The following is a 26,328-nucleotide window of genomic DNA, read 5'->3' as shown; positions in this document are numbered from 1 at the left end:
GTTAAAATCTGTGCCAACTACTTGGCGGAGATCACTGATCCCACCCTTCGGAGAGCTTTCACTATGGCACGGTTTCAAACATTGCCAACTGCATATCTGACCGGTAGATTCACAAAAACCCCAGTAGAACATCGTTTATGCCCTTGCCTTATGAAAATTAAAGAGGATCTTACACATTACCTCCTATATTGCCCCATCTATTCGGGCTTTAGAGACGCATTGCTGCAAATTATACCCGACTCTATAACCAATCCTGAAGATAGAGTAAAATTTTTGTTAGTTGATGCAAACCCACGTATTACCCATGTGGTAGCGGTTTTTGTGATGAAGGCCATGAAAGCCAGGGAAAGATTTATGGATGACAATGTAAAGACCCCTTCATCGTCTGTTTAACTCGTTGCTTGTTTTTCCTCTCTTTCTATTTTGTGGGATGAAGGTTTTGTTGGCATAGTATCTAATGAATTTTAATATTTTTAACTATTGTTGTGTTGATGTTTGTGTACAGGCATGGTCCTCACAATAAACGGATTTGTTGTTGCTGTTGTTGTTAAAAAGCCTTTTCTCCGAAACTATTCCTTGAGTGTCTGTTGACTCCCACTTCCCTTTCCCGGGCGCAATATTTTTCCCACCCGAGGGCAAAGCCTCATAAGGCTACATTTCTTGGTCCGTTTGGCCGGGAAAAACAGATTCCCTGAGGATAAGGGATGTGGGTTCAAGGCGTCCCTGCGGTGAACAGCTCGGTTCGTGTCAGCAGTTCCAGTGCACATCCTGCCAGGTTCATGGGAGGAATTGCCACCCGTTCCTGAGTGGACACACTGCAAGGACCGGAGAAAAAGCAACGGCCATGCAGAAAGAAGGTACCTCGAGGAAAAAGGTAAGCTCCACAGGGATAGGTAGGAGCAAAGAGAGTTTGATCAGCTCCACCAGTAGGGCAGTAAAAGGTGCCACTGGTTTTGGTTTTGCCCCAAAAAGCAGCAAAAAGGGTGCTGCTGGGCCCCGGTCGAAGTCTAAGCGCTGCCGGTTGTGGTTGGTTGTTGGTTTTGTGCCCAGAAGAAGCAGTAAAAAAAAAAAAGGTGCTCTTGGGCCCTGGTCGAAGTCATGAAGCACTGCCGGTTGGTTGTTTGGTTTTGGTAAAAAAGGGATTGGGGGAGGTGCATGGGTTTTTTCTGAATGTGCGTGTGGGGACACTCCAGTGAATGTTTTGAGTGTGTGAGACGTTGGAAGCAACGTGTGGTCTGTGACTGAGTGAGAGAAATGACGTTAGGAGGAGGGAGTGTCCCAGTATCCCAGTATCAAAAACCTGAAGAAAAAAAATAGACTTCACCACTTATGTGAAGTTCCTGACCGTCCCCCATGGCTTAGGAAAAGTAGAACTGTGATTACCCGTGCCATGCCAAACTGTGCCCAGTATGGCAGCAAGTACAAGTTAGGGGGAAAAAACCAGCAGTCTTGCCAGACCCTGAAGACAAAGGAGGAATAATTAGCCCCCCTCCACCCTATGCAGCAACTGCACCAGGGCTAAATGAGGTTCCCCCCACCCAACCCCCACGCAAAGAGACTGAGGGAGAAAAGAAAGAGAAGAGGAAAGTGAGGAAGAAGGTGATATGGAGAATGAAGAATTCAGAATTAATTTAGAAAGTGGACAATACTGATGTTGCAACTGAGGCAGCTAAAACTCCACTTTGATGGCCCCACCCCACTGAGTGTACGACCCCCTGGAGTCATCCGACGCCCAGGACCACAGACCTCCAAGCACCTTAAATCAGAATCCTTCTTTCGAAAAGGACCCGGCCAAAATAATTAGGGGTTTGATTACCCGTGCCATGCCAAACTGTGCCCAGTATGGCAGCAAGTACAAGTTAGGGGGGGGGGGAAACCAGCAGACTTGCCAGACCCTGAAGACAAAGGAGGAATACTTAGCCCCCCTCCACCCTATGCAGCAATTGCACCAGGGCTAAATGAGGTTCCCCCCACCCAACCCCCAAAGCAAAGAGACTGAGGAAGAAAAGACAGGAGAAAAGAGAAGAGGAAGGTGGTATGGAGAATGAAGAATTCAGAATCAGGTGAAGTGGAGAAGCAGACAGTCTGAAAGAGTGTTCCAGTATGTAGAACCTTTTAAAAGCAGAGCTGGCTAGAAGCAGCACAATGCAAGAATGTGAATTGACAGAAAGAAACAGAAGGGAAGGCTTAAAGAGCCCTAGGATTACAATACAGTGGTGCCTCGCAAGACGAAATTAATTCGTTCCGCAAGTTTTTTCTTCTTGCAAGTTTTTCGTCTTGCGAAGCACGGTTTCCCATAGGAATGCATTGAAAATCAATTAATGCGTTCCTATGGAAACCGCTTGCCAGGCTGGCGGTGCGGAGAAGGGCTTTTCTCCCCACCGCAAGCCTTCAGGACAGGTACGGGAACAGAGGGGAAGGGGCGCAGCGCTTCTCCTCTGTTCCCGGGGCTTGCGGTGGGAGGAGGGTTTTTCCTCCCCACCGCCAACATTCAGAACAGCATTCTGAATGTTGGTGGTGGGAAGGAAAACCCTCCGCCCACCGCAAGTCTTCAGGACAGCCATCCGAAGGCTGGCGTGGGGAGAAGGGCTTTCCGCCCCACCGCCAGCCTTTGGAGCAGCCTTCCGAAGGCTGGCGCGGGGAGAAGGGCTTTTCTCCCCACCGCCAGCCTTCGGAGGAGCTTTCCGAAGGCTGGCGCGGGGAGAAGGGCTTTTCTCCCCACCGCCAGCCTTTGGAGGAGCCTTCCGAAGGCTGGCGCGGGGAGAAGGGCTTTTCTTCCCACCGCCAGCCTTTGGAGGAGCTTTCCGAAGGCTGGCGCGGGGAGAAGGGCTTTCCTCCCCACCGCCAGCCTTCGGAGGAGCCTTCCGAAGGCTGGCGCGGGGAGAAGGGCTTTCCGCCCCACCGCCAGCCTTCGGAGCAGCCTTCCGAAGGCTGGTGCGGGGAGAAGGGCTTTTCTCCCCACCGCCAGCCTTCGGAGGAGCCTTCCGAAGGCTGGCGCGGGGAGAAGGGCTTTCCGCCCCACCGCCAGCCTTCGGAGGAGCCTTCCGAAGGCTGGCGCGGGGAGAAGGGCTTTCTGCCCCACCGCCCGGCTTCGGAGGAGGTCCGAGGACAGTGGGGAAGAAGCACTGCGCTTCCCCGCTGTCCCAGTGATTTCCCTATGGGCTTTCGTCTTGCGAAGCAAGCCCATAGGGAAATTCGTTTTGCGAAGCGCCTCCAAAACGGAAAACCCTTTCGTCTAGCGGGTTTTCCGTCTTGCGAGGCGTTCGTCTTGCGGGGTACCACTGTACTGACCATTGAGGAAATCCGCAAGATAAATGCCCTCAGGGCAGCGGACAATACTGATGTTGCAATTGAGGCAGCTAAAAGTTGCAATTGAGGCAACTAAAAGTTGCAATTGAGGCAGCTAAAAAACTCCACTTTGCTGGCCCCACCCGAGTGTACGACCCCCTGGAGTCATCCGACGCCCAGGACCACAGACCTCCAAGCACCCTAAATCTTGTCTCTCAGCAGCTCCTGATCCTTGTGATATAATAATGCTAATATGTGCGTACCTTGCAGGGCCATTTTAAGGATCAATAAGATCATGTATGTGGAAGGTTGCTAGATACTACAGTATATATAAGCATAAGCAGAAAGAGTTTAGCATGAAATTCGAGTTGCTTGGGAAGGCAGGAGAGACAGCTTTAAAGGAAGAAAACAAATGGAAACACGTTTATTCATACTGGAATTTAAATTGTCGTAAACTTCCCCTGGGTTTGCTGATAAAGGGTGGGCAAGACATTAAAAACAACACTTATCATATGTGTGTGTTAATATACTTAACATATTTAAAGCTAATATATTTATTGAATAAATATGTATTGCCTATCTATAATAAAGTATTATTATTTTCCAAAGGGGAGGGGAGACGTCCACCCTAAGCATTTCCAAGGCAAAACGAGGAAGGAGGCGCGCGTGGAAAGCGGACAGATTTAATCCTTCTCCGCAAAAGCTTTCCGCTTCTTCCGGCGCCTCTGGCACACCGGGACTCAGGAGGCGCAGCCGCAAAGCTCTTCACCTGCAGAACGCCTGCCTGTTAAAAAGCAGCTGTTGCAAGCACAGGAGCCCTGACAGCGGCGCAGGAGAAAGACATGCTAGCCCCTATAGTTTGCAGCTGGGGCTTCGGTGCCCCAGACCCGCCGACATTTCGGAAACTTGAGCAAGCTCGGTGCAGTTGCAGCCGTGGCTGTGCGTCGGGACGCAAAGCGAGGCCCAGATCCGCCCTCTGTGATCCCCCACGGGACCCGCGGCTGGGCGGGAGCGACCTCGGAGACCCGGCTGGGCCGGGACGGAGTTGTTGTGCGCGCAGACCCGGGCCGAGGGAGGAAGGCTTCCGGATCCGGGGGCGAACTGCATGGCCCCGGGGCGGAGAGTAGGAGTTTGCAAAGGGGGTTGGGGAGAGACTCGAGGAAAGCGCCCTGTTTGCCTGCCGGGGCTGGACGGAAGGGGCCGCTTTGCAAAGGCGCCGACTACATCTCCCATCACCCCTTGCTCACGGCTTTGCGTGTTGGGAATTGTAGTCCAAAAATTAAAGAAGCACATTCGCAAGGACTAACGGGTTTCCAGGGCAAGCCTTTCCAGGCTGGTTAAAAGGGCTTCCTCTCAGGTAAGTGAGAGTTTAGGCTTGCGGACTAGCAGCTTGCGTGGACTGGGACCCTCCTTTGCAGGAAGCGCGCAGCGATTCTGAACGATCAGCTCTGCTGCTCTGAAAATCACGGCTAAACACTACGGATTTCTCTTGCTTTGGCCCCGCTGATGACAACAGAAAGACCGTAGCTAGCAATACGTGGCCACTTGTCTGTCCGCTGCTGGAGGCTGTGGACTGAAATGCAGGGAGGGACTTTTCCTGATACTTGGAAGGGGGCTGAACGACAGAAGCCCCGAGCGTGGTTGTTTTGATAGGCAGCGTGGCTAATGCAAAATCTCTGGCGGGGCGAATAAGAAGGAAGTCAGAGCGGTTTCTATCAAACGAGAGGGGAAACCCCCCAATATGCAGGCAACTGGTGGGTTCGTAATCTCTGCAAAAATCAAAGGAATCTGAATCCGCTATGAAGGACCTCAGGTGTGGCTGGGTTTCAGAGCAGATGTTCGAATCGCAATAGTCTCCTGTGGTTTGGGAGTGAGATCACCTCTGCGATCATGCCCGTGAAGCAATCTTTTTGTGTAAGGGCATCAATCCCACGAACTCTAAGGTGTTTTTTTTTTTTGTGTGTGTGTTTTGCAAAGCTGGGAGTTTCTGGATTGCAATGAGAATGATGAAACCATGGAAGGTTTGCTCTGTCTGCAAAACCAGGAACAGATCAGAACTCCTATTTTGCAACCACAAAAAAACTTATTCTGAGAATTTTTAATCCCCCTACCACCACCACTTCTGCAGTCATGAGAGCTGGAAATTTAAGATGACAATGAAGCCTCCCCCCCCCCCCCAGGAAGTAAAGCCCATTGACATGCTTGCAAGTAAATCTGCTTGGTCTCGCAGACCATTGGTTTACCTACTCCAGTGCTGTATACGCCGGCCTGGTTTCCCCACAACACTAAATCATGGCGTGATGCTATATGTGAATCCTGCCCAGTGGCTTAATGATGGTTTCTTTACTTCTAACAAATGGTGATCTGGAGCCATGGTTTGTTGTTGACTTAGGAACCTTGGTTTGTTTTAACTGTGGTTCGGTAATGCATGTAAACCTAGGAGCTTTCCTTAATTTGACCACCAAACGCCACCCCAAACCACAAAGGCACAAGACAAGAGCAGCTGGGAAGCAAGGCAAATTTGGGAGACACTAGCCATGGTTTGTCTGAACATCTGTGGGACAACTCAACCAATGGCCAAGTGTTTTGTGCAGACTGTTCCTCTTCCGACAGAGAATCTCTCTCTGAGGTCTTCAGCAGGGATGAGAGAGGACATGGGAAACGGCCTTCTTGGTGGCTGCTCCCAGACTTTGGGACTCCCTTCCTAAAGATGTTAGACCGCTTCCCTCCTTGTTGCCCTTTCACTGGCAGGTGAAGGTGGATTTATTGCAACAGGCCTTTAGGAACTGACTGTTTTTAGAAAGGTCTGGTGCTGTTATGTTTTTATTGCTACCTGTATTTTTAATAGATCTTTGTTTTGATAGTATTTTGATTGTCTTGATGTTTAATTACTATTAATGATTATCTTTTCTATTTTATCTGTATATGTGCATTTTTCTCTGTAATGTGCCTTGGGTCCCTGTCTGGGGAAAAGGCAAAATAATAATAATCTTGTTACCCAAGATTGCCTTTAATTAGAGGTGTGGTGGATTGAACTTGCGACCTCCTACATTAAGTATAGGAAACCTTTGGCCCTCCAGATATTGCAGAACTATAGTTCCCCTCAGGCCCAGCAAGCGTGGCAATGAAGCAATTAAGAAAACATCCTTTCACACTGATTAATTGATATCTGGTGCTGTAAACTGCTTTGATATTTTTTAATGATAAAGCGCTATACAAATATTTTTGTAAATAGAGATGGGCAGCGGCTACATGGGGTATAAAAGAGCTCTTAGGTTAGGGGTTGGGAACCTCAGGCCCAGGGACCAATTCTGCCCCTCCAGACCTCTCTGGCTGGTCCTCGGGGTTCTCTCAGTGGTCCATCTCAGGGCCTTTTTGCCTGATTGGAATGTGCCTTTGAACTTCGGCAGCGCCTCTTTGCTTGCTTGGATGGAAGCATGTGTATACTTTTTCACAGTTGCCTGCTGCCTGCTGCCTGCTGCCTGCTGTCTGAGTCACATCCGCTACACCCCGCCCACCATTGGGGTGCACCCCCACCCAGAAGAAAGTTGCTCATGGTGGAATGTGGCCCTTGAGCCTAAGTTAGGTTCTCTTGCATTTCTATTAAGGTGTTGTAGCTTTCCATAATGGGCACGGGTGGCGCTGTGGTCTAAACCACAGAGCCTAGGGCTTGCCGATCAGAAGGTCAGCGGTTCAAATCCCCACAATGGTCAGTCCCAGCTCTTGCCCACCTAGCAGTTCGAAAGCACACCAGTGGAAGTAGATAAATATGTACCATTCCGGCGGGGAGGTAAATGGCGTTTCCGTGCGCTGCTCTGGTTCGCCAGAAGTGGCTTAGTCATGCTGGCCACATGACCCGGAAAAACTGTCTGCGGACAAACGCCGGCTCCCTCGGCCAGTAAAGCGAGATGAGCGTGCAACTCCAGAGTTGTCTGCGACTGGGCCTAACTGTCATGGGTACCTTTACCTTTCCATCTGCTTTCAAGGTGTGAGCTACGCAAGATGCCGGTCAGCGTGAACGATGTCATGCAGCTCCTATGCCATGTGTCTGAAGAGCGGAAAATGAGGGCGGCCTTCAAGCATTCGGGGCGAGGAGCAATTGTGGCTGGGGCAACTGCTTTCTTGGGAGGCTTGGTGGGCGGCCCTCCTGGCATAGCCGTCGGTAAGTGAGGCTCTCTTTTTGCAGAGGGTCTGTAGAAACTACCTTGCCTTTTTGCTTTAGAGCTAGCGATTCCCAAACTTTTTCGGACCCCGCAACCCAACTTGGCTCCATAGTGGTTTGCATGGCACTATAAAATTTAAAATGGCAACAACGAATTGCACATTTATTCCAAATCCAAACTATTTGTTTTGAACAAAGTTCATGCCCTTGGTCCAGTGATACCAGCTTTTCAAAAGTCTGATAGTCTTTTACTCTTCCAGCGCTGCCCTGCACTTGCCTCTTAACTATTCCCAGGGGAGGGGATAGTACTTCCCAATTTGGGGAACAAGCGAATTAGAATGTTAATATCCTGATTTTGCTCAAAAACAGGAAACAAAAAACCAGCCCTGCAAGATGGGGTGGCAACAATAAATTCATAGCACAAGCCTAACCATGTCTACTCAAAAATAAGGCCTGCCAAGGTCAAAGGGGCTGACTCCAAGGTTAGAGTTGCAGCCTTAATAATATGCCATCAAAATGTAACAGCAACCAATATGTGAAACAAAATACCCTAAAGCCAAATTCTGGTCTTCATCCCCATCAGGAGGTTTGCACCCTGGATTCTGTGCATCTGCACATGATTTGCCACATGGGGGTGTTTAGCATTGGTGAGCGACGTGTGGCTTAAAATACATTTCTGTGCTGCTTTCCTAGGGGGCGCTGTTGGGGGCTTGCTTGGCGCCTGGATGACCTCTGGGCAGTTTCAGCCCATCCCTCAGATCATCCTGGAACTGCCTCCCACGGAGCAGCAGCGGCTGTACAACAACGCCTACGCCATCATTGGGAATTTAGACTGGACCGATACAGCGCAGCTCATAGCCCTGGTCATGGGCAACACAGCCATCCAAGACCAGCTGCTTTGCATGCTGACGAGCTACATCACCAACGAGCTTAGAGCCGAAATCAAGTATGAAAACTAGGGTCTGATGTGAAATTGAGCGTGCTTAAGTAGACCTCCCCCCCCCCTTCTTTTTTGGTAACATGGCGAATATCTTAAATCTGTTTGGATCAATGATTTTCCCATTGCAACTGGAGATTGTGACACTCTTAACTTCTGTTCTTCAAACCAATCTCAGAATAGTGTTTCTAGTGGTTTGATGAGCTTCTGCCTTTCTATATCGTTATCATCGCTCTGGCTGCTGTGGATACCTCAGTTTCAGGCCTCGTGTCAACTCGCGAGAGCACATGTATACGCACATAGAGAATTATGTTCACTGGAAGTTGACCACTTGTGGCTACTAGGACCGGCAAGTGCCTGCGGCAGTCCTGCAGTAGCTGGTTGTGTGTGTGTGTGTGTGTGTGGCGGTGTAGTGCTTATCTATCTGGCGTCCTAACTGAATAATGCTGACAAAGGGATCATCCTGGTTTAGATGTCTCTGGTTAAATGGAGCTCACAACAGAATTCTGTTGGCATGAATGAAGCTCGCTGTTATTATGGGAAAGGCCATTCACACTGCTCAATGAAACACTTTGCCGTGTAAGCTGGGTGCATCAGAGACATCCCCAGAAGTCTGAATCCACGGACACACCCACACATGGGGGCAAAACTGGCAACCCTCCCATTTGTTCTATGGCACAGAGCACCTTCTTTGGTAATGCTTCTTTGGTAACTAGCTAGCCAAGGCCATTACCTTAATATAGGGGTTCGGCAAGCTTGCTCCCTTATACCTTCAACCCACACAGATACAGGATCCTAAGAACTGGAAGGGGCTCAGGGCATCATCCAGAGTGACCCCACCCCACCCTATACCCACAATAACATATATAGAGATGGACATCTCGCATTGATGCTGAAGGTGCTACTCTGCCACTGTGAGTAGTAGCTATTGAGACCCCTCCATTAATTTATCTAATTCTTTTTTTTTTATGGTCATTGTTACATCTCATGGAAGTGAGTTCCACAGATTAACTAGTTGCTATCTGGAAGGGGGGGGGCATTTTCTTTTGTCTACCCTGAATCTTCCAATGTTCATGTATGTATTTCATAAAATTTATACACCGCTTGATTGTAAAACCTCAAAGTGGTTTACAAAAATATTTTGAAAAACCAAGTAAAAATCACAACAATAGTTTAAAACATAAAGTCAAAATAGCAAAATACTAATATTCACCTCTGCTTTCTAAGCTTCTGGGTAGGGGTGTCTAAATAAATAATTATTTTTTAAGCAGGCACCGAACAGAGTACAGTGAAGGCGCCTGCTTGATATCAAGAGGCAGGGAGTTCCAAAGTATAGGTGCTGCCACGCTAAATGATAAAGTTCTTGCAAATGCGGAATGGGTATTACGTGGCACCTATCGTGCCAGTTCCGCTGATTGAAGTTGACGATGGGGAACATGGGATAAGGTGATCCAGTAGGTATATGTTCAACTTTATCGGATGGTTCCCTGGTTCTAGTATATGAGAAACAGAAAAAACTTCTCGAAGAACATAAGAAGAGCCTGCTGGATCAGGCCAGTGGCCCATCTAGTCCTGTGTCCTGCTCTCACAGTTGCCAACCAGATGCCTCAAGGGGAAAACCCACAAGCAGGACCCGACCACTAGGGCCTTCTCCCCTCCTGTGGTTTCCAGCAACTGGTACCCAGATGCATTGTTGCCTCTGGCAATGGAGGCGGAGCAATCATGGCTAATAGCCACTGACAGCCCTCTCCTCCTTTCTATCAATCTTCTCCAAGGTGGAGGTCTGAAATATTGCATGGCCCCTGGTGCAATCACCCAGGAATCCTAGGACTGTGCCATTAGGGACTTTTGCTACTTTAAAAATCAATCATGTTTCCTTTTGCTGTCGGAGAAAAATAAAACTTTGAAGCCTCAAGGTGCCTTTTTTGAAGATGCAATGTACAGAGCCAATAATGTAGCATTATCTTAGTTTTGTGTGTGTGTGTTGGAAATAAATAAATTATCATACTGAAACTCAGAGGTAGATCTGTTTTTTTTAAACTATTATATAGTGTGTGTTTGCATGACAGCCGATTCACCTGCCTTTGGAGACAAAAAACACACAATTAAAAGCCACGTGTGATACCGATCTGTTTGTGTTTGCCCTGGCTCGAAATTTGGGTAGAATGCGCACAGCCTCACTTTCAATTCTGATTGCATAGGAACATAGAAAGCTGACTTACTGAATCTTGTCATCATGGAGGATGCCTTTTCCAAAGGCCCTCCTAAACCTGGAGCCAGATGCTCTGATTGAGTTCTGAGCAGACTCAGTTAGCAGTGGCATTACAGTACTTTATCCCCAGCTAATGGACAGTTGGGGTATGGGGCATGGCAGAACAGCCAGGGAGTGGCAGTCATCCTCCCATCGTTGAGTCAACAAGCACCCATCCAGTGCATAGGATTAGACTGGATTCAGGTCCTTTCCTTGTCTATTTGTGGTGGCCATATTTGGCAGAGGATCAAAGGCCCAAGACAACCTGTTGAGTAAATTGTTTTTAACATCACACTCCTGGATAATGGCGCCACCAACATGCAGTCAGCACCAAGCTGCTGGTGGTTGCAGGGGCTCCTTTAAGTAAAGCTGAAATTCTGGGTTCATTTACCTGGTAGTAAGCCCCACTGAAAACACTGGAATTTCTGAGTAGGGAGTTGGGGGAGAAATTCAATTCAGTTTGCTTTGAAAGGTGAAGTTGCTTCATTCACACTTTTCCCAGAACAAGATGTGAACAAAAATGCAGCCATCATTTGACATTCACACTTCTCCAAATTTTCCAGTGCAGTTCTCTATCCAAATACAGTGGTACCTCAGTTTAAGAATGATTTGGTTTACAAACTCTGCAAAACCGGAAATAGTGTCTTGGTTTGAGAACTTTACCTCGGTCTAAGAACAGAATCTGAACGGCAGAAGGGCACCGGCAGGCCTCAGGGAAAGCGCGCCTCAGTTTAAGAACGGTTTTGGTTTAAGAATGGACTTCCAGAATGGATTAAGTTCGTAAACTGAGGTACCACTGTAATGTGCACAAAAATACTTATGCTTGGGTAAAGTGTGCTTTACAGTTAGTGAAATAACACCCCAATATGTGTTGTGCTAGGCAAAAGTGCATGCTAAAATGTGTATGTTTTGGAGAAACTGGCACTCAGTTGCTGATGTGTGTGTGTTTTGAGGTGGGCTTCATTTTTGCAAACTGTTGTGGAAATGTGGACAGCTGAATTTAAGACGGGGAAAGCAATGAACTGAGAAAACTGACATATTCTCCCATCCCTTCCTCTGAGCAAACATGCTTTAGGATTACACTGTAAGCCTTTCTAATTCTAACACATATAGCAGGTCCTTCTTTCGAAGCACCCTATTTCACAAGCCTATCCATAAAATGAAATGTTTTGACGACTGATCATCTGGGCCTGCAATTATGTGAGTGGCTGATGTGAAATCATGAGGCTGTAATGGACTGGGGAGAGGGGGAGGGAGAGAACTACCTAATTTAGGCAATACTGAGCTAGATGGACCAGTGGTCTGACTGGAATAAGTGGTGCTGGGTTACTCAACAGACAGACCAACCATATGCTTATTGTACCAGCAAAGCAGGGGCTCCCTGACCCCACAAAAAAAACAAAGTTCTGAAAGAATTTGGCATATGATATTTCAAAGGGGGGAAAGCATCAAAGTAGTCATTGGGAAAGATTTATTACACCTACTTACACGGCACTAGATTTTTCTGTTCTCTTTTTATTACTTATCCCACCTGTACCAGGGACCATCCTGTCAACATAGATGGAAATAATGGAAAGAAATCAGATCCTATCAAGCTTAGTAATAAATTGATGTTTTATTATTAAAAATTTATTCTTATGAGTTATACAAACTTTGTTTCTTTCCCCTTTCTAATCTATATATGCAGAAAAACAGAATACACTGTGTAAGTTGTTTTGTTTATTGTTTTTATTTTGAATTGCATATAGAGAGCGGGGAGACGCCATTATCTTTTCAGCGCTTAGGGCTTCTAAAGGCAGCTTCCGGTGTTACAGTTTTGATTAAACAAAAAACAAAACAAAACAATGGGTAAAATTAATCACACCAGAAGGATGGAGATTGGGCAGTTAAGCAAAAGGCTCCATAGCTCAGGTGAGTCTGAGGAATTATTTGATTAGGCAGGTGGGAAAGGGATGGCACCATCAAGGTCTTCTGCAAGATAATTCCAAATTGGCAAGACAGGGCTGGTGGGATTGCTTGAGGACGGAAGAAACCTCTGGACTGAGGAACCTGGTGAAGTCTAAGGAGCAAAGGTAAGACTCTAGAGACCAGTGAAGATATTGGAAGTGGGGGAGCTAACAGCAGCATGGCTGAGGACTGAGTGGCTCCAAGGTAAGGCTGAAGACTGTGCTGGATACAGGAACAGGCAGGAAGCCAATGCAGGGTTTGATTTGAGGAGGCGGGGTTTTCTACAAAGCTGCTCAGGCACAACCTTGATTGGGTCAGCAAAGAGGAGCACCTGTTTTTGAAAAACTGAAAGTGGGGTTTTCTACAAAGCTGCTCAGGTTCATTTCCTCATTTGCATCCTGAATTAGAAGAACCTTCTCCTGAAGTGGTCCAGTTTGTGGAAATATTGTAGCCAAAGAAGTTTTCTTTAGGAGTCAGGCAATTGGGTAAGTTATATTGTAACTCTCTTAAGCTATTAATACAGTATTACTTATATGTTTCCTAAACACATTTACTTGGAAGTGAGGACCTCTGACTTCAATGAGGGTTTCCCCCCTGTAAATGTGCTGCTGTCTTAGCTATTGACCTTAACCTCTTTAATGGGCTTTTTGTTAAAGGAAACAAGATAGGATTTGCTAGTTATTGAGACACAAAGGGGGAAGGGAGATTTGTTTGGCTTAGTTTCACCTTTTCAGATTATATTTCTTTTTGAGAGTTCTTGATTATAGCAAATAAAGACACGCCCATACCCTGACAACTAATTACCTTACTAAATTGCAAAGGTTGCAGTCTTACCTGCAGTTGGGCGTAAGCCCCCATGAACTGTGTTGTAAGACTGTAAATTAAATGGAGGCATGGGATGTGAGAAGCCTCGAAAATATGAGAACCATAAGGCAATATACACCTTTTTTGGCACCAGTATAAATGGGTTATTGTCTGCAATGTTGGGTTTTGTATGCCAGTCTAAACAAGGGGTGGTATTCAGTGCTTGTCCTGCTCAGAGGAGAATCATTGAAGTTAATAGACATGCCTCATGAATTTCAGTGGGCCTTCTCCAAGTAGGACTTAGTTGAGTACAATGCAAGAAGCAGATTTCTAGGTCTGTGGTTGTGAGAGAGAAAAGCATGGCAAATATGACCAACTACCGTATATTCATCCCAAGCAATGTGGTTCAATACCGAGGGAAGAGTCATGAGACTTGTTCAGCAGCAGATACTGTGGGGTGTCTAGAAGAAAAAGGCTCTCATTTTAGAGGGCTTGCTTTGCATGCAGATGGTCCCAGATTCAGCTCCCAGCATCTCCAAGCACGGCTGGGAGAGGCTCCCTGCCTGAAACTGTGCAGAGCTGCTTCCATTAGGAGCTCTATTCTGCCATATACTATGTCAAGTCATTCCTAGATGCGCCAAACGCCTGACTCTGTATATGGCAGCATCTTGTGGGCATGCTCACTGAAGTGAATCTTCCTTTCTGCTTTCAAGGTATAAGCCAGACATGTCGCCAATTGCCGTGAATGAGATGATGCAGCTTCTGGGCCGACTATCTGATATATGGGGAATGAAGGCTGCCATCAAGCAACCCAAACGAGTTGCCCTTGCGGCAGGTTTGGGGGCCCTGTTTGGGGGCTTGTTGACCGGACCAGTTGGCATTCCAGTAGGTAAGTATGTGCTTCCTTATGAACCGGAAATCTCAGCGCAAAATTGCCTTGCCTATTTAATTAAAGTGGTAGTGAATGGGTATGGAGGCATACATGTTATGGTTAGCGCTGGGGAAGGGCCGTGGCTCAGTGGTAGAGCATCTGCCTTGCAGGCAGAAGATTCTTGGTTCAATCCCTGGAAACTCCAGTTAGGGCTGCCCGAAGCCCTGGAGAGCTGCTGCCAATCAATGCAGAAGATGATACTGAGCAAGATGGACTCATGGTTTGACTTAGTATAAGGCAGTTTCCTGTGTTCCTGTCCAGGAAGGAGTCTTAACTCCTTTCATGGACAATCACCCAGAATTAATGGCAGTCAAAGACCTGGTTCACACATCACAGTGAGCCCAAACGATTATCTACTCCGAGTGCTGCTTGGTTTCTCCCTGGTCCTTTTAGCTTGGCAGCTAAGCCCTGCTCAGTGTGTTGTCCTAACCCAGGATCATGGTTCATCTCTCTCTTCCTTACCCACAATCTGTAGCTGCCCGTGGTTCAGAAGGAGAGTGTGCCACCATGATTCTGGGTTTGGACAACATGCTACGCTAGGGCCAGGGAACCTTTGGTGCAATGTCTTGTCCTTCTGAGGCTCTACAGAGCGAGAGCTGTAGCTCAGTGGTTGAGCACTTGCCAGACAGAGAGGCAGAGACATCCCATGTGCAATATCTAACTTTGGTGGTTGAAGTCTGTTGGGACTGGTAGAGCAGAATGCAAGGCAATCAACAGCAGAAATGTAGAGCCATAGCAGGACTGGTTGAAAGAAAGGTGGATATTTGCTGGTGGGGCAGTGCCCCATTCTCCCTAACGGGCCAGCCTCCACTGATCCCCTCCTGTTAATAGCCTAATGGATTGGCTACAGTAGAGTCCTAGCCATGTAGACCACTTAGAGAATCTTTTCTTCTTCTAATTAAGCAGTATATATAAATCTTGCTAATTTCTTTTTTTTAATGACTCTTAAGAGTCAAGTTTGGGGTATATGGACCCTCAAGGAGATCAGTGTTAAATATGCTAATGTCTCCTTCACTTTTAAGGAACAAACTTTGCAAATGGATGGACTGCTGAGGACCAGATAGCTGTTATTCCTGAATTGCAGGGGGTTGGAGTAGATGACCCCCTGGGTCCCTTCCAACTCTGCAATTCTATGCTTCTATGACCTGGGCCAGTGGGATGTGTAGGTCTTTGCTGGAATTGGGGCAGCCTAAGAGTGAGGGACGCGGGTTAAACCAAAGAGCTTAGGACTTGCCGATCAGAAGGTCGGCAGTTCGAATCCCCACGACTGGGTGAGCTCCCGTTGTTCGGTCCCTGCTCCTGCCAACCTAGCAGTTAAAAAGCACAAAGTGCAAGTAGATAAATAGGTACCACTCCAGTGGGAAGGTAAATGGCGTTTCCGTGCACTGCTCTAGTTTGCCAGAAGCTGCTTAGTGATGCTGGCCACATGACCCGGAAGCTGTACACCAGCTCCCTCGGCCAGTAAAGCGAGATGAGCGCCGCAACCCCAGAGTCGGTCACGACTGGACCTAATGGTCAGGGGTCCCTTTACCTTTTAAGAGTGAGGATCCTGGGGAGGGGAGAGATGCTCCTTCAACCTGCTCTCTTGCCCCACCTCCTTCTCTGGCACCACTTGCCTCTCTACACCTGTCAGATCCTCTCTTTGACACTTGCACAATGCCTGTTGCGCCCCCAGCCCCAGTGCCATTGGACACTGGGAGGGGCCGGCCTCTCCAGAGAGGGGTGTTCAGTTGGTGTAGCCCACTTCTGAGGGGGGCAGGGACACCTCCCTCATCACCTAGATCCAGAAGGCACCAAAAGAGGAAAGAATAGATCAGGCATAGGCAAACTCCGGCCCTCCAAATGTTTGGGACTACATTTCCCATCATCCCTAGCTAACAGGACCAGTGGTCAGGGATGATGGGAATTGTAGTCTCAAAACATCTGGAGGGCCAGAGTTTGCCTATGCCTGGAATAGATGAATCCACCTAAGTGAGAGATTGCAGAAACGCTTGCTACACTAAGCTGAGCCTGCCTCATTCCTATATATAGGATAGCAAGGGCGTGTGTCAGTATCAGAGCAACATTCAAAGCTTTGGGAGGCAGATCACCTGCCCTTGTTGTAGATGCATGCAGAATTAATTATGTGTATTGCCCTGTATTAGGTTAAGCTAGCGATTTACATGTATATTGTGGTGATCTAAACATTAAATCCTATTGGAAGGCTCCTCCTTCAAGTCCTTGTTCCTCAGCAACTGGGAACCAGGACAGAATCCTTGTATGAAATGAAACATTCCAAGGCAGGGTCCTCTGGGCTCTGATCTTCACCTATACCAGAAGACAAAGGGGTGTGTGTTGTGTGTACCTGTGCATGTGCATGTGCAGCTGGGGCAACCCAGCCAGATGGGCAGAATATTTATTATTATTATTAATGCATAGATGTACCAGAACTCTTGAATCTGCAAAAGATTTTCTGGATTGGGCTGCAAAGCTTTCAAAGCAGGATGGCTTACAAAACAATACTTTTCTCTGTGTGGCTTTTCTAGGGGGTACAGTTGGTGGCTTGGTCGGCTCCCAGATGACAGCTGGACAATTTAAGCCTGCCCGTCAGATTATTCGGGAAATGCCTCCTGCGAAGCAGCAGCAACTGTACAAGATAGCCTTTCGAGTCATCCAGGACATGGAGTGGCCGAACGTGGTGCAGCTCATGAACCTGATCATGGAGGATGTAGCCATACAAGAGCAACTGATTGGGGTGGTGATGGACTATCTCGCCAATGAACTCAAAGCCGAAATCAAGTTCGACAAAACGAAACCTTGACGAAACCAATGTGTGTGCATTCAGAAGCGGATGCCAGATGAAGATACCACCAGCCTCACTGGGGATGTGTGGTGCAGGTCCTAGGCTAAGCAGACACCAAACATTTAAAGCATTTGACTTTCCCCAAAATAATCCTGGGAACTGTAGCTTTTAAAAGGTTGCTGGGGAATTATAGCTCTGCGAGGAGTAAACTACAGTTCCTAGGATTATTTTGGGAGAAAGCGGTGTCCTTTAAATGTATGGCGCACGCATAGCTCTAGATCCATTGGTGCGGGGTGCCTTTTGTCTCCCATTTTTATCCTTATATGCTTGTTTTCTTCCATTTCCCCGCTAATCTTGATTAGAAAAAGAAAAGTTCAGAGTTGGAACGTGCCTTTTTGAAACAGAGTGCCAAGAACATAGAAAAAACAAAGTTTCTGTTTCCACCCCTCCTTAGCAGCTGAATTCAAATAAATCTGCCCCTTGTGATCTTTGGTGTGATTGCGTTTTAAAAACTGTTTAAGTGTCTCCTGTGTAGGGATGAGGGGGGAAATTGCGTTTGTTTTCATTTTAATAGAATTTGCATTTTAAATTGTGTTCCAGAACTAATATGTGAGCTGTCCTTCGAAATTTGCTTCTCAAAATTTTGTGATGAAGTTCTCTAGCCAGCCAGCCAATGTATGCAAAAATGCATATATAAGTCAAAATTGCATAGCAAAATATTTATTAGGGGAAATCCACACTAAAATGCTTGCAAATGCAGGCAAGGCACATTGGACAGCCTCCTGTGATGTAAATATGGGTCTGGCTGTAGACTGGGGGAGTGACTGTAGCTCCAGTGTTTGATTGCTCTCATCTCCAGGTACAAGGGTCCTGTTATCTAGGCTACGAAACACTTCTGAAAGCTGCTTTCAACCAGAGCAGAGAACCCTTCAGGAGATGAGCTATGGTCATTTGTCTCTGAACCAAAGTAGACATGGTGATAAAAGTGTCGGCATCATTGTTATTATTTTTAAATCTGCATGCTGCATGCAAATTGCAGTCACTGGGTTGTGGGGTGGGAATGAAGCCAACAATTGCTGCTGCTGGTGCAGAGGAGGGATTTTAACCCTTTTCTTCCCTGCTGTGGTCATGATAAGAATGGCTCCTGTGAAGCTGTTGTTTGCATGGGAGCAAAGCTCCCTTTGGCATCACACATATGCCAGAGAGACATAGTGGACAGAGTGCAGGGCTGGGTTTTGGGAGAAACCAGGGTCTGAATTCCCCACTTGGCCATGAAACTCACGACATCGGGATGAGGATTTGGAGGTGAAGCCGAATGCTTCATGTACCAAGGTGGCTTTGAGGAAGAATTTGATAAAGCAGTGGTTGGGGGATTTCAAGGAGAGACTTCTAGGAAGTAGTTGAGGACAGCGGCGTAGCGTGGGTTATCAGCACCCGGGGCAAGGCAAGTAATTTGCGCCCCCAAACCCGGGGCAAGGCAAGTAATTTGCGCCCCCTAACCCCTAACCATGGTCATTAATACTGACGGCTCTACTCTGGGGCAAACGTCGTGGTGACTACTGCCCTCCGTGGTGTTGTTTTTGCAATTAAAGGACCCCTGCCTCAAATAAAGCATCTTGGGGATTGGGGACTGGGATTTGCCAAGGGAGCTGGAAATTGCAGTTCAGTGGCGGGTCAGGGGGAGAGGGTCCCTTCCGCGTCTGGGTGCCGCGGGCCCCTTTGCGTCAAGACGTGCATCTTTGGGCGTCGCGGCGCAGCCTTCTCAGTCCCCCTCCCCGGCCCAGCTAGTCCCGACGCGGCTTCTTTCTGGCGCGGGGAGGGGGCTTCTTTCTGGCGCGGGGAGGGGGCGGCTCTGGGGCCAGTGCATCGGCCGGCCTCCGGCGTGGGTGAGGGGGGGCCCCGTCGGGGCGGGTGGGCGGTCTTGGCGCGCAGGCACTAGAGCGCCGCAGATGGTGCGTTTGGCAGGCTGCGCGCGTCCAGACAGCGACCCGAGCCTGGGCAGCGTGGCGCTTGGTGCCGGAGCCTCTGCCCGCAGCGCCCCGTCGGGAGACCCGGCCGGAAGGAGCCTCGAGCCGGCTGTCGGACGCGGTTGAAGCAGCCAGGGCGGCATGGCAGGCGGCGTGCACCCCCTGCACCCCCCACGCTATGCCACTGCTCTCTGCCCCACCGCCAGGCTTCGGAGCAGTGGGGTGAAGCTAGAGGAGCAAAGGCAAGACTTATGAAGATGTTAAGGCAGAGAGATAGGAGAGCCCCCCCCCTTTTCCATTAACTTATGTATAAAGTGGTATGACTTTACTGACTCAATTTCTGAAGCCCAGTATGGGCTAAAGGGAAAGAAGAGCCTTCCAGGATTTAGTGCAGGCATTGCACATATGCAAGAGTGATGCAGTGAAATAGAGTGCTGGGCTAGGACCTGGCAGAGACCAGGGTTCAAATCACTCAGCCATGAAGTTCACTGGGTGACCTTGGGCCAGTCACTGCCGTTCTTCACCTAATCTTACCTCATGGGGCAGGGGGGTGGGTTGTGTGGATTAAATGGGGAGGGGGAGAACCATGTACACCACTCTGAGCTCCTTGGTGAGACCTTTTTGTACGTCCAAGGAAGACACCTTGCATCAACTCCAAAGCTTCCTCCACGATGGAGCTGATGGCACAGCGTTTCTGAGCACATCTGCCCAGGTCTCAGTTACACATGTCAGGTTGTCCCTCTCACTGACAATCAAATCATGAGGGCACTAGCTGGAACACGTGCAGAGGACAGCGATCAAGATGCTCAAGGGTCTGGCAACCAAGCCTTATGAGGAATGGTTGAGAGAGTTGGGGATGTTTAGCATGGATTTAGAGGAGACCGATAGAAGATGTGATAGCCATCTTCAAATATCTAAAGGACTGTCACATGGAAGATGGAATGAGCTTGTTTTCTCTTGCTCCGGAGGCTAGGACCCAAACCAATGGATTCAAATGACAAGAAAAAAGATTCCCATGAAATGTTAGGAATAACTTTCTAACAGTAAGAGTTGTTCGACAGACTACCTAGGAAGTTGGTAGACTCTCCTTCACTGGTGCTTGGATGGTCCTCTGTCAGGAATGCTTTAGCTGTGATTTCTGCTTTGAAGGGAGTTGGACTAGACAATGATTGAGGCCCCTTCCAACTTTCTAATTTTATGATAGATGCTTCATTCTGGACAGACAAGGGATTTGCTTGGTCAACATTCCCAGATTCTGATATATGGTGGGCAAACAGAGGAAGCCAGTGCTTTGATGTAACTAGCTCTCCTCCTCCCCAATGGATACCTTCACCCACCTCCAGACCTCCCACTCCCTGCCATTGCTTGCATGGAAGGTCCTTTCCCCTCCTTCATCCCTGGTCCAGACACCTCCTTCTCTTAACCCGTGTCTACTCACAGGGTTAGAAGGGAGGAAATGCAGATTCAACTATCCCAGCTAGAAACCACCCCACAACCTTGCTCCATCTTCTAAGTGACATCCCTTTAGATATTTGAAGATGCAATCTTATCACCTCTCAGCCTCCTCCTCTCCACGCTAAGCATACGCAACTCAACAGTTCCTCATAAGGCTTGGCTTCCAGGCCCTTTATCATCTTGCTCCACCTTCTCAGCACACATTCCAGCTTGCCAATATCCTTCTTAACTTGTGGTGCCCAGAAAAGGACACAGGAGTCCAGGATTAGGAGGATAAGCAAAAGGTACCTTGGACCAGGTGGGTTTCAAGAAGAATTTGACAGCACTTAGGTATTCTGGGAGAGAATTCCAGGCATTATTTGAGAAGGGGAGAACCTTTGTACTCTAGGGTGTGGTGAAACTGAAGGAGCAAAGGTGACTCTTATTTGGACATTCAGGCTGAGAGATAACAGACTTGGCTACTGAGAGCCTTGAAGTTAAAACTGACAAGATTGTGTGAGACACAGGAGCGGATAGGCAGCCAATTGATTAAAGGAGGCGTGTCTGAGGCTTGATTGGGTTAGCAATAAACTGTGAGCAGTGGGTTTTTGTTAAACTGAAAGTCAGGTTTTATTCAAAGTTGCTTACTTTCATTTATTCATTTGCCTGCTTCCTGAACCAGAATAATATCTCTTGAAGAGGTCCATTTTGCTGTCTTATTCTATCTGAAGAGGTTCCTCTAGGAGAGAAGCTGTTGCGTGAGTGATATTGTAAAATCTCTCAAACTATTTTTAATTGAGTTTCCTTTATTAACATGTTTGTTCAGAAGTAAGGCCCACTGACATCAATGAGACTTACTCCCTTGTATGCATGCACCGCTGCCCTAGTTTTCTGCCTGACTCCTTTACTGGGCATTCTGCTAAATGAAACAAGGTAGGATTTGTTATTCATTGAGCTATGAAAAAGGAGAGGAGTAGGGTGTTTTTTAAAAAAATTAGTTGCAATGCAATATTTCACTTTTCACATTATATTCCTTTTTCAAGTTTCTGGATGGCATTCAGTGCTAATTCTACTCAGAGCAGAGCCTTTGAAGTTAATATGCATGATTAACTTATGCTCAGTAATTTCAGTGGGTCAACTCAAGAGTAGTGCTAACACCGAATACCACCCATAGGGTTTGTATTACACTTTATTCTATTACTAAATCATGAAGGTTGCAGTTCTGCTTGCAATGAACTAAAAAATAATAATAATGTTTATTTTCTGCCAGACCTTTGTTTTTAATTGTCTGTGGCCCCTTCAGTGGGTGGGATGCCTTTGTCTTGCTGTTTACATTTTTTTAAAAAAGAATGCATTTTTTGCCTTTTGTTTTTATTCTGTTTTAATTTCATATTTGTTTTAATGTATGATTACAAGTGACTCTGACTTATGCTTTTAACCCCCACCCCACTATTAATAGGTTCAAATAATAATAACAAAAACAATAATAAATGAGGTTATTAAGCACACACAGAAATGTATTGTAAGATAACAAGAAATTAAATGGAAGTATGGGGGTGCCAGAGGGCCTAAAATATGGGTCATAAAACAAGACCAAAGAGAGCCAGTGTGGTGTAGTGGTTAAGAGCGGTAGACTCGTAATCTGATGAACCGGGTTCGGGTCTCCGCTCCTCCACATGCAGCTGCAGAGTGATCTTGGGCTAGTCACACTTCTCTGAAGTCTCTCAGCTCCACTCACCTCACAGAGTGTTTGTTGTGGGGGAGGAAGGGAAAGGAGAATGTTAGCCACTTTGAGACTCCTTTGGGTAGTGATAAAGCGGGATGTCAAATTCAAACTCCTCCTCCTCCTCCTCCTCTTCTTCTTCTTTGCAGCTGTGGAAGAAGATTGTTGATTGCAACCTTGTACAGTGGAACCTTGGTTTTCGAGCATCTCAGAAGCCAAACGTTTTGGTTTTCGAATGCCCAAAACCCAGAGGTAATTGCTTCCATTTTTGAATGCACCATGGAAGTCGAATGGCTTCTGAGGCGCATTTCTCAATTTTCTCCATTGAAATTGCCGACCGCCCATTGCGCCTTGGTTGTCAAATGTTTCGTAAGTCGAACAGTCTTCCAGAATGGATTACGTTCGACAACCGAGGTTCCACTGTATCTTCTTGCATTCCAGTCAAAACAGGGAGTAGATCTTTGGTCTCTGGCTGCATGAGAAAAGAACAGCAACTAAGACCCAAAAAGGTTTGCCCAAAGCATTGCAGTTCAAAACCAACAGATGAATCATGAGGCTTGTCAAGCTTAAGATCATGTGGGAAGTTGGGAGGGGAAGCGGCTCAGTGGTAGAACATTTGCCTTGCAAGGAGAAGGTCCCACATTCAATTTCCTGCATCTCCAGGTGTGGAAGAGAAAACTGTCAGAACCGTGGGAAGGAAAGCCAGTTGGCTTGGCCCCAGCCGAAGAGTCTCCCTTCTCAGCTTTGCCGCTGAGAAATCCCACATATCTACAGCAAAGGGTGGAATGGAATTCCCAACAAAAACTCCCTGCCTGTAATCCAGAAGGGATACTGCCAATCAGTGTAGGCAACCCTGAGCTATATGGACCAGTGGCCTGTCTCAAAGTGGAAGGCAGCTGCCCAGCACACTTGTGTATGTGTTTTCTGTCTGTATAGTTTTAAAACAAGTTGTTGAATTGTGCATGCATGTGTTGTGACCACTGTACATTTTTTTTTAAAAAAAAATTCAAGGTCTAAACAATGCCGATTCATGTGAATGATGTGATTCAACTTCTGTGCCGACTATCTGAAGTGCGGGGAATGAAGGTGGCCATCAAACATTCGGGACGAGGAGCACTTATGGCAGGTTTGGGTGCCTTCACTGGAGGCTTGATGGCCGGACCGGTTGGACTTGCAGTCGGTGAGAACATGCTCCCTTATCAAAGGGAAACCTCAGTGCAAAATGATCTTGCCATTGAACTAAAACATTAGTGAATGAATACGGAAACACAGGCTGGTGAAGGGAAGGGGAAAGGCTGTGGCTCAGTGGAAGGAGCACCTGCCTGGAAAGCAGAAGGTACCAGGTTCCACTGCCAGCACCTGCCAGGGTAGGACTAGGAGAGACTTCTGCCTGAAACCCTGGAGAGCCGCTGCTAGTCAGTGGAAGCAGTAAAGAGGGTGTCAATCTAAGGCAGCGTCACTAAATCATGATCCTGGCTGGCTTACTTGTTGTGCCGCGCAGAGCTAAAAGGACTCTGCAATCTGCTCCTTGGGAGACAGCACATTTGTGGCAGACCACGGTTTGGAGTAGCATTATGTGCAAGTACAGCTAGAGTGGATTTTTTGAGGTGGCAGAGGTGAACAAACACATTGAACTAACACTAAATTGCAGTTTGGGATGGATGTGATCAGAACCAGAAATCCTCTCAATCCAGTGAGCTATTTCCCCTCTATCTTCCACCCTGTTCCATTTCCGCCTTACACTTACACTGTCAATGGGCAAAATGTCTACACCTCCCAAATGCCACCCCATGTGTTTTTCAACTCCCTGCTCTAGCTTACTCCTAACTTTCCTTACTCTGAGGGATTTCTCCTTTCCAAAAGCAGCCCCCAAGAGCTGGTTCGTTACTTAGGTTGTATCAAATGCTAATCCTACTCAGCGTGACCATATTTGTAGTCAAAGGACATGGCTAACACATGTTCAGTAAATTCAGTGGGCCTACTGGCTGGGTTTTCAAGTTTAGGAGCTCAAATCCAGGAGTAGGCAACCTAAGGTCTGTGGGCCAGATGCGGCCCAGTCGCCTTCTCAATCCGACCCGCAGACGGTCTGAGAATCAGCATGTTTTTACACTAGTAGAACGAGTGCTTTTATTTAAAATGCATCTCTGGGTTATTTGTGGGGAATACGAATTCGTTCATTTCCCTCCCCCCAAAAAAATATAGTCTGGCCCACCACATGGTCTGAGGGACGGTGGACCGGCCCATGGCTGAAAAAGGTTGCTGGCCCCTGCTCTAATCTATCTCCACAACAGAAGACAAGGGGTGTGTGGGTGCATGAGTGAGTGAATGAATGCAGCAGAAGGATTGAATCTGCAAAAAGGCTTTCTAGATAGAGGCGTAATGCTTTGAGAGCAGGGTGGCTTAAAACACCTCTCTGTGTTGTTTTTCTAGGTGGGGCACTTGGTGGCTTGATTGCAGCCTCAATAGCCAGTGGACAATTTAAGCCCGTCCCTCAGATTATTCTGGAACTGCCTCCAAGAGAGCAAAAACGGCTTTATGAAGATGTCCGGGCCATTGTTAGGAACCTGGATTGGATGGATGTGGCACAGCTCACAGCACTGGTCATGGGAAGCTCATCTGTTCAAGAGAAATTGCTCATGGTGGTGACAAACTACATCACCAAGGAGCTTGGCGCTACAATCAAGTATGGAGAGTAAAAACCATAAGAGCAGCAATCTGTGAAGAGCAACATAGAGAAGTCAATGCTGCCTGAAGATCCCGTCAACTATACTGTGGATGTTTGGTGCAAGTCCTAGGCTTTGCAGAGATGACACAATTAAAGGACTACAATACCACTTTAAGAGTCATTAGGAACTATTTGTTAAGGATGCAGAGAGTTTTGCACAGCACCAGTACAAACCCACCACTAATGCACTACAGTGGTACCTTGGGTTACATACACTTCAGGTTACATACGCTTCAGGTTACAGACTCTGTTAACCCAGAAATAGTGCTTCAGGTTAAGAACTTTGCTTCAGGATGAGAACAGAAATCGTGCTCCGGTGGTGCGGCGGCAGCGGGAGGCCCCATTAGCTAAAGTGGTGCTTCAGGTTAAGAACAGTTTCAGGTTAAGAATGGACTTCCGGAATGAATTAAGTACAGTACTTAACCCGAGGTACCACTGTATTTCTGTGGCAATGTTGGGTTACAGAACACACCTGCAAAAAACCAACCAACCCAGAACCCACCAGTCTGAAGATTCAGTTGCTAGTTTAATAGTAGCTGGCTTCTGCACAATGGACACAGAGAAAGTTTCTTCCAGGCAGCAAATTGTCAGCCTTTGTATCCAATGTAGCGTCAAGTTAAAGTCACTAAGTAGGCGAGATGTCTTGCACCAGCAGAATGCTCCTGTGCAAGGGCATGCAAAAGTTGGTAACTTTTCGTGCAATAGATTACATAACCTGTTGGGTGGGATTCTTCTGTTTCCAACATTAAAATTCAGCTGCCCATTGGTGCAAGAGCCCTTGAACTAGTGGTCAGAGAACACTGAATACAGACCGTGGACATTTTCACAAACCAGTCTCTCTCAAATGCTGTCTGCAAGAGCAGAACTCATTGATTTTATACAGGATGTTTTGTCTGACTCAAGGCCAGGGATGGGGAACATGTGGTCATCCAGGTGTCAGTGGATGGGACAGCATCTTCCAATGCACCTGATGGCATCTTAGGCAGTGTATGGCAGGCCACATGGATTTCTTTTCATAAGCGTTTGACCACTGCTGCCTGACCCACAGTGTCTGTTGCCAGAGGCAGCTACCATACTCTTCCTAATGGTAGGGCCGGCACTACTGCAATTGAAAAAGCGATAGCCTGCACGTGTGGAAGAGCCGCTTCAGTTTATTCACAATGCAAATATTTCATATCCATTTTTTAGGAAATTGGTCGGTTGGCTGGCTGTACTCTATTCATTCAGATACTGCTTATCAAAGCACTTTCCTGTTTTGGAATGGGAAATGTGTGCCATATTAGGATTGAACATAAGAGCGCCCATGCAAGCTTGTATTAAATTGGGAATGCCTGGGTGTGTGTTACTGTTCGCACACACAGTTCTGCTGGTTCCTGC

General features: G+C 47.3%; 4 protein-coding genes across 7 annotated transcripts in view; all 4 read left to right on the top strand.

Annotated features, from left to right (window-relative positions):
• Window positions 1–26,328, top strand: part of LOC308590908 (uncharacterized protein F13E9.13, mitochondrial-like) — a 546,161-nt gene that overhangs the window by 46,535 nt on the left and 473,298 nt on the right. The gene's annotated exons all lie outside the window — the stretch shown is intronic.
• Window positions 771–10,404, top strand: LOC308590925 (protein C19orf12 homolog). Of its 2 annotated transcripts, none has more exons than XM_081201321.1 (3): window positions 771–874; window positions 7,275–7,450; window positions 8,144–10,404. In XM_081201321.1, exons 2-3 carry the CDS (start codon window positions 7,291–7,293, stop codon window positions 8,407–8,409), a joined length of 426 nt encoding a protein of 141 aa, XP_081057447.1. In that variant the 5' UTR covers window positions 771–874; window positions 7,275–7,290; the 3' UTR covers window positions 8,410–10,404. The 2 variants fall into 2 exon arrangements, with proteins under 2 accessions (XP_081057447.1, XP_081057446.1); XM_081201320.1 differs by lacking the exon at window positions 771–874 and adding an exon at window positions 4,336–4,645.
• Window positions 10,632–17,588, top strand: LOC308590923 (protein C19orf12 homolog). 2 transcript variants are annotated; one of them, XM_081201313.1, is made up of 3 exons: window positions 10,632–13,070; window positions 14,103–14,278; window positions 16,846–17,588. In XM_081201313.1, the coding sequence occupies exons 2-3, from the start codon at window positions 14,116–14,118 to the stop codon at window positions 17,118–17,120; spliced, it is 438 nt and encodes a 145-aa protein (XP_081057439.1). In that variant the 5' UTR covers window positions 10,632–13,070; window positions 14,103–14,115; the 3' UTR covers window positions 17,121–17,588. The 2 variants fall into 2 exon arrangements, with proteins under 2 accessions (XP_081057439.1, XP_081057438.1); XM_081201312.1 differs by having other exon boundaries at window positions 10,632–14,278.
• On the top strand, window positions 20,972–25,058 carry LOC308590927 (protein C19orf12 homolog). 2 transcript variants are annotated; one of them, XM_081201323.1, is made up of 3 exons: window positions 20,972–21,096; window positions 23,238–23,406; window positions 24,657–25,058. In XM_081201323.1, exons 2-3 carry the CDS (start codon window positions 23,247–23,249, stop codon window positions 24,920–24,922), a joined length of 426 nt encoding a protein of 141 aa, XP_081057449.1. In that variant the 5' UTR covers window positions 20,972–21,096; window positions 23,238–23,246; the 3' UTR covers window positions 24,923–25,058. The 2 variants fall into 2 exon arrangements, with proteins under 2 accessions (XP_081057449.1, XP_081057448.1); XM_081201322.1 differs by lacking the exon at window positions 20,972–21,096 and adding an exon at window positions 21,105–21,261.

The sequence above is a fragment of the Podarcis bocagei genome (genome assembly GCF_964188305.1).
Source record: "Podarcis bocagei genome assembly, chromosome: 7".
Lineage (NCBI taxonomy): Eukaryota > Metazoa > Chordata > Lepidosauria > Squamata > Lacertidae > Podarcis > Podarcis bocagei.
Note: the sequence above shows the minus strand (reverse complement) of the source record. Positions and strands in the feature narration are given on the sequence as shown.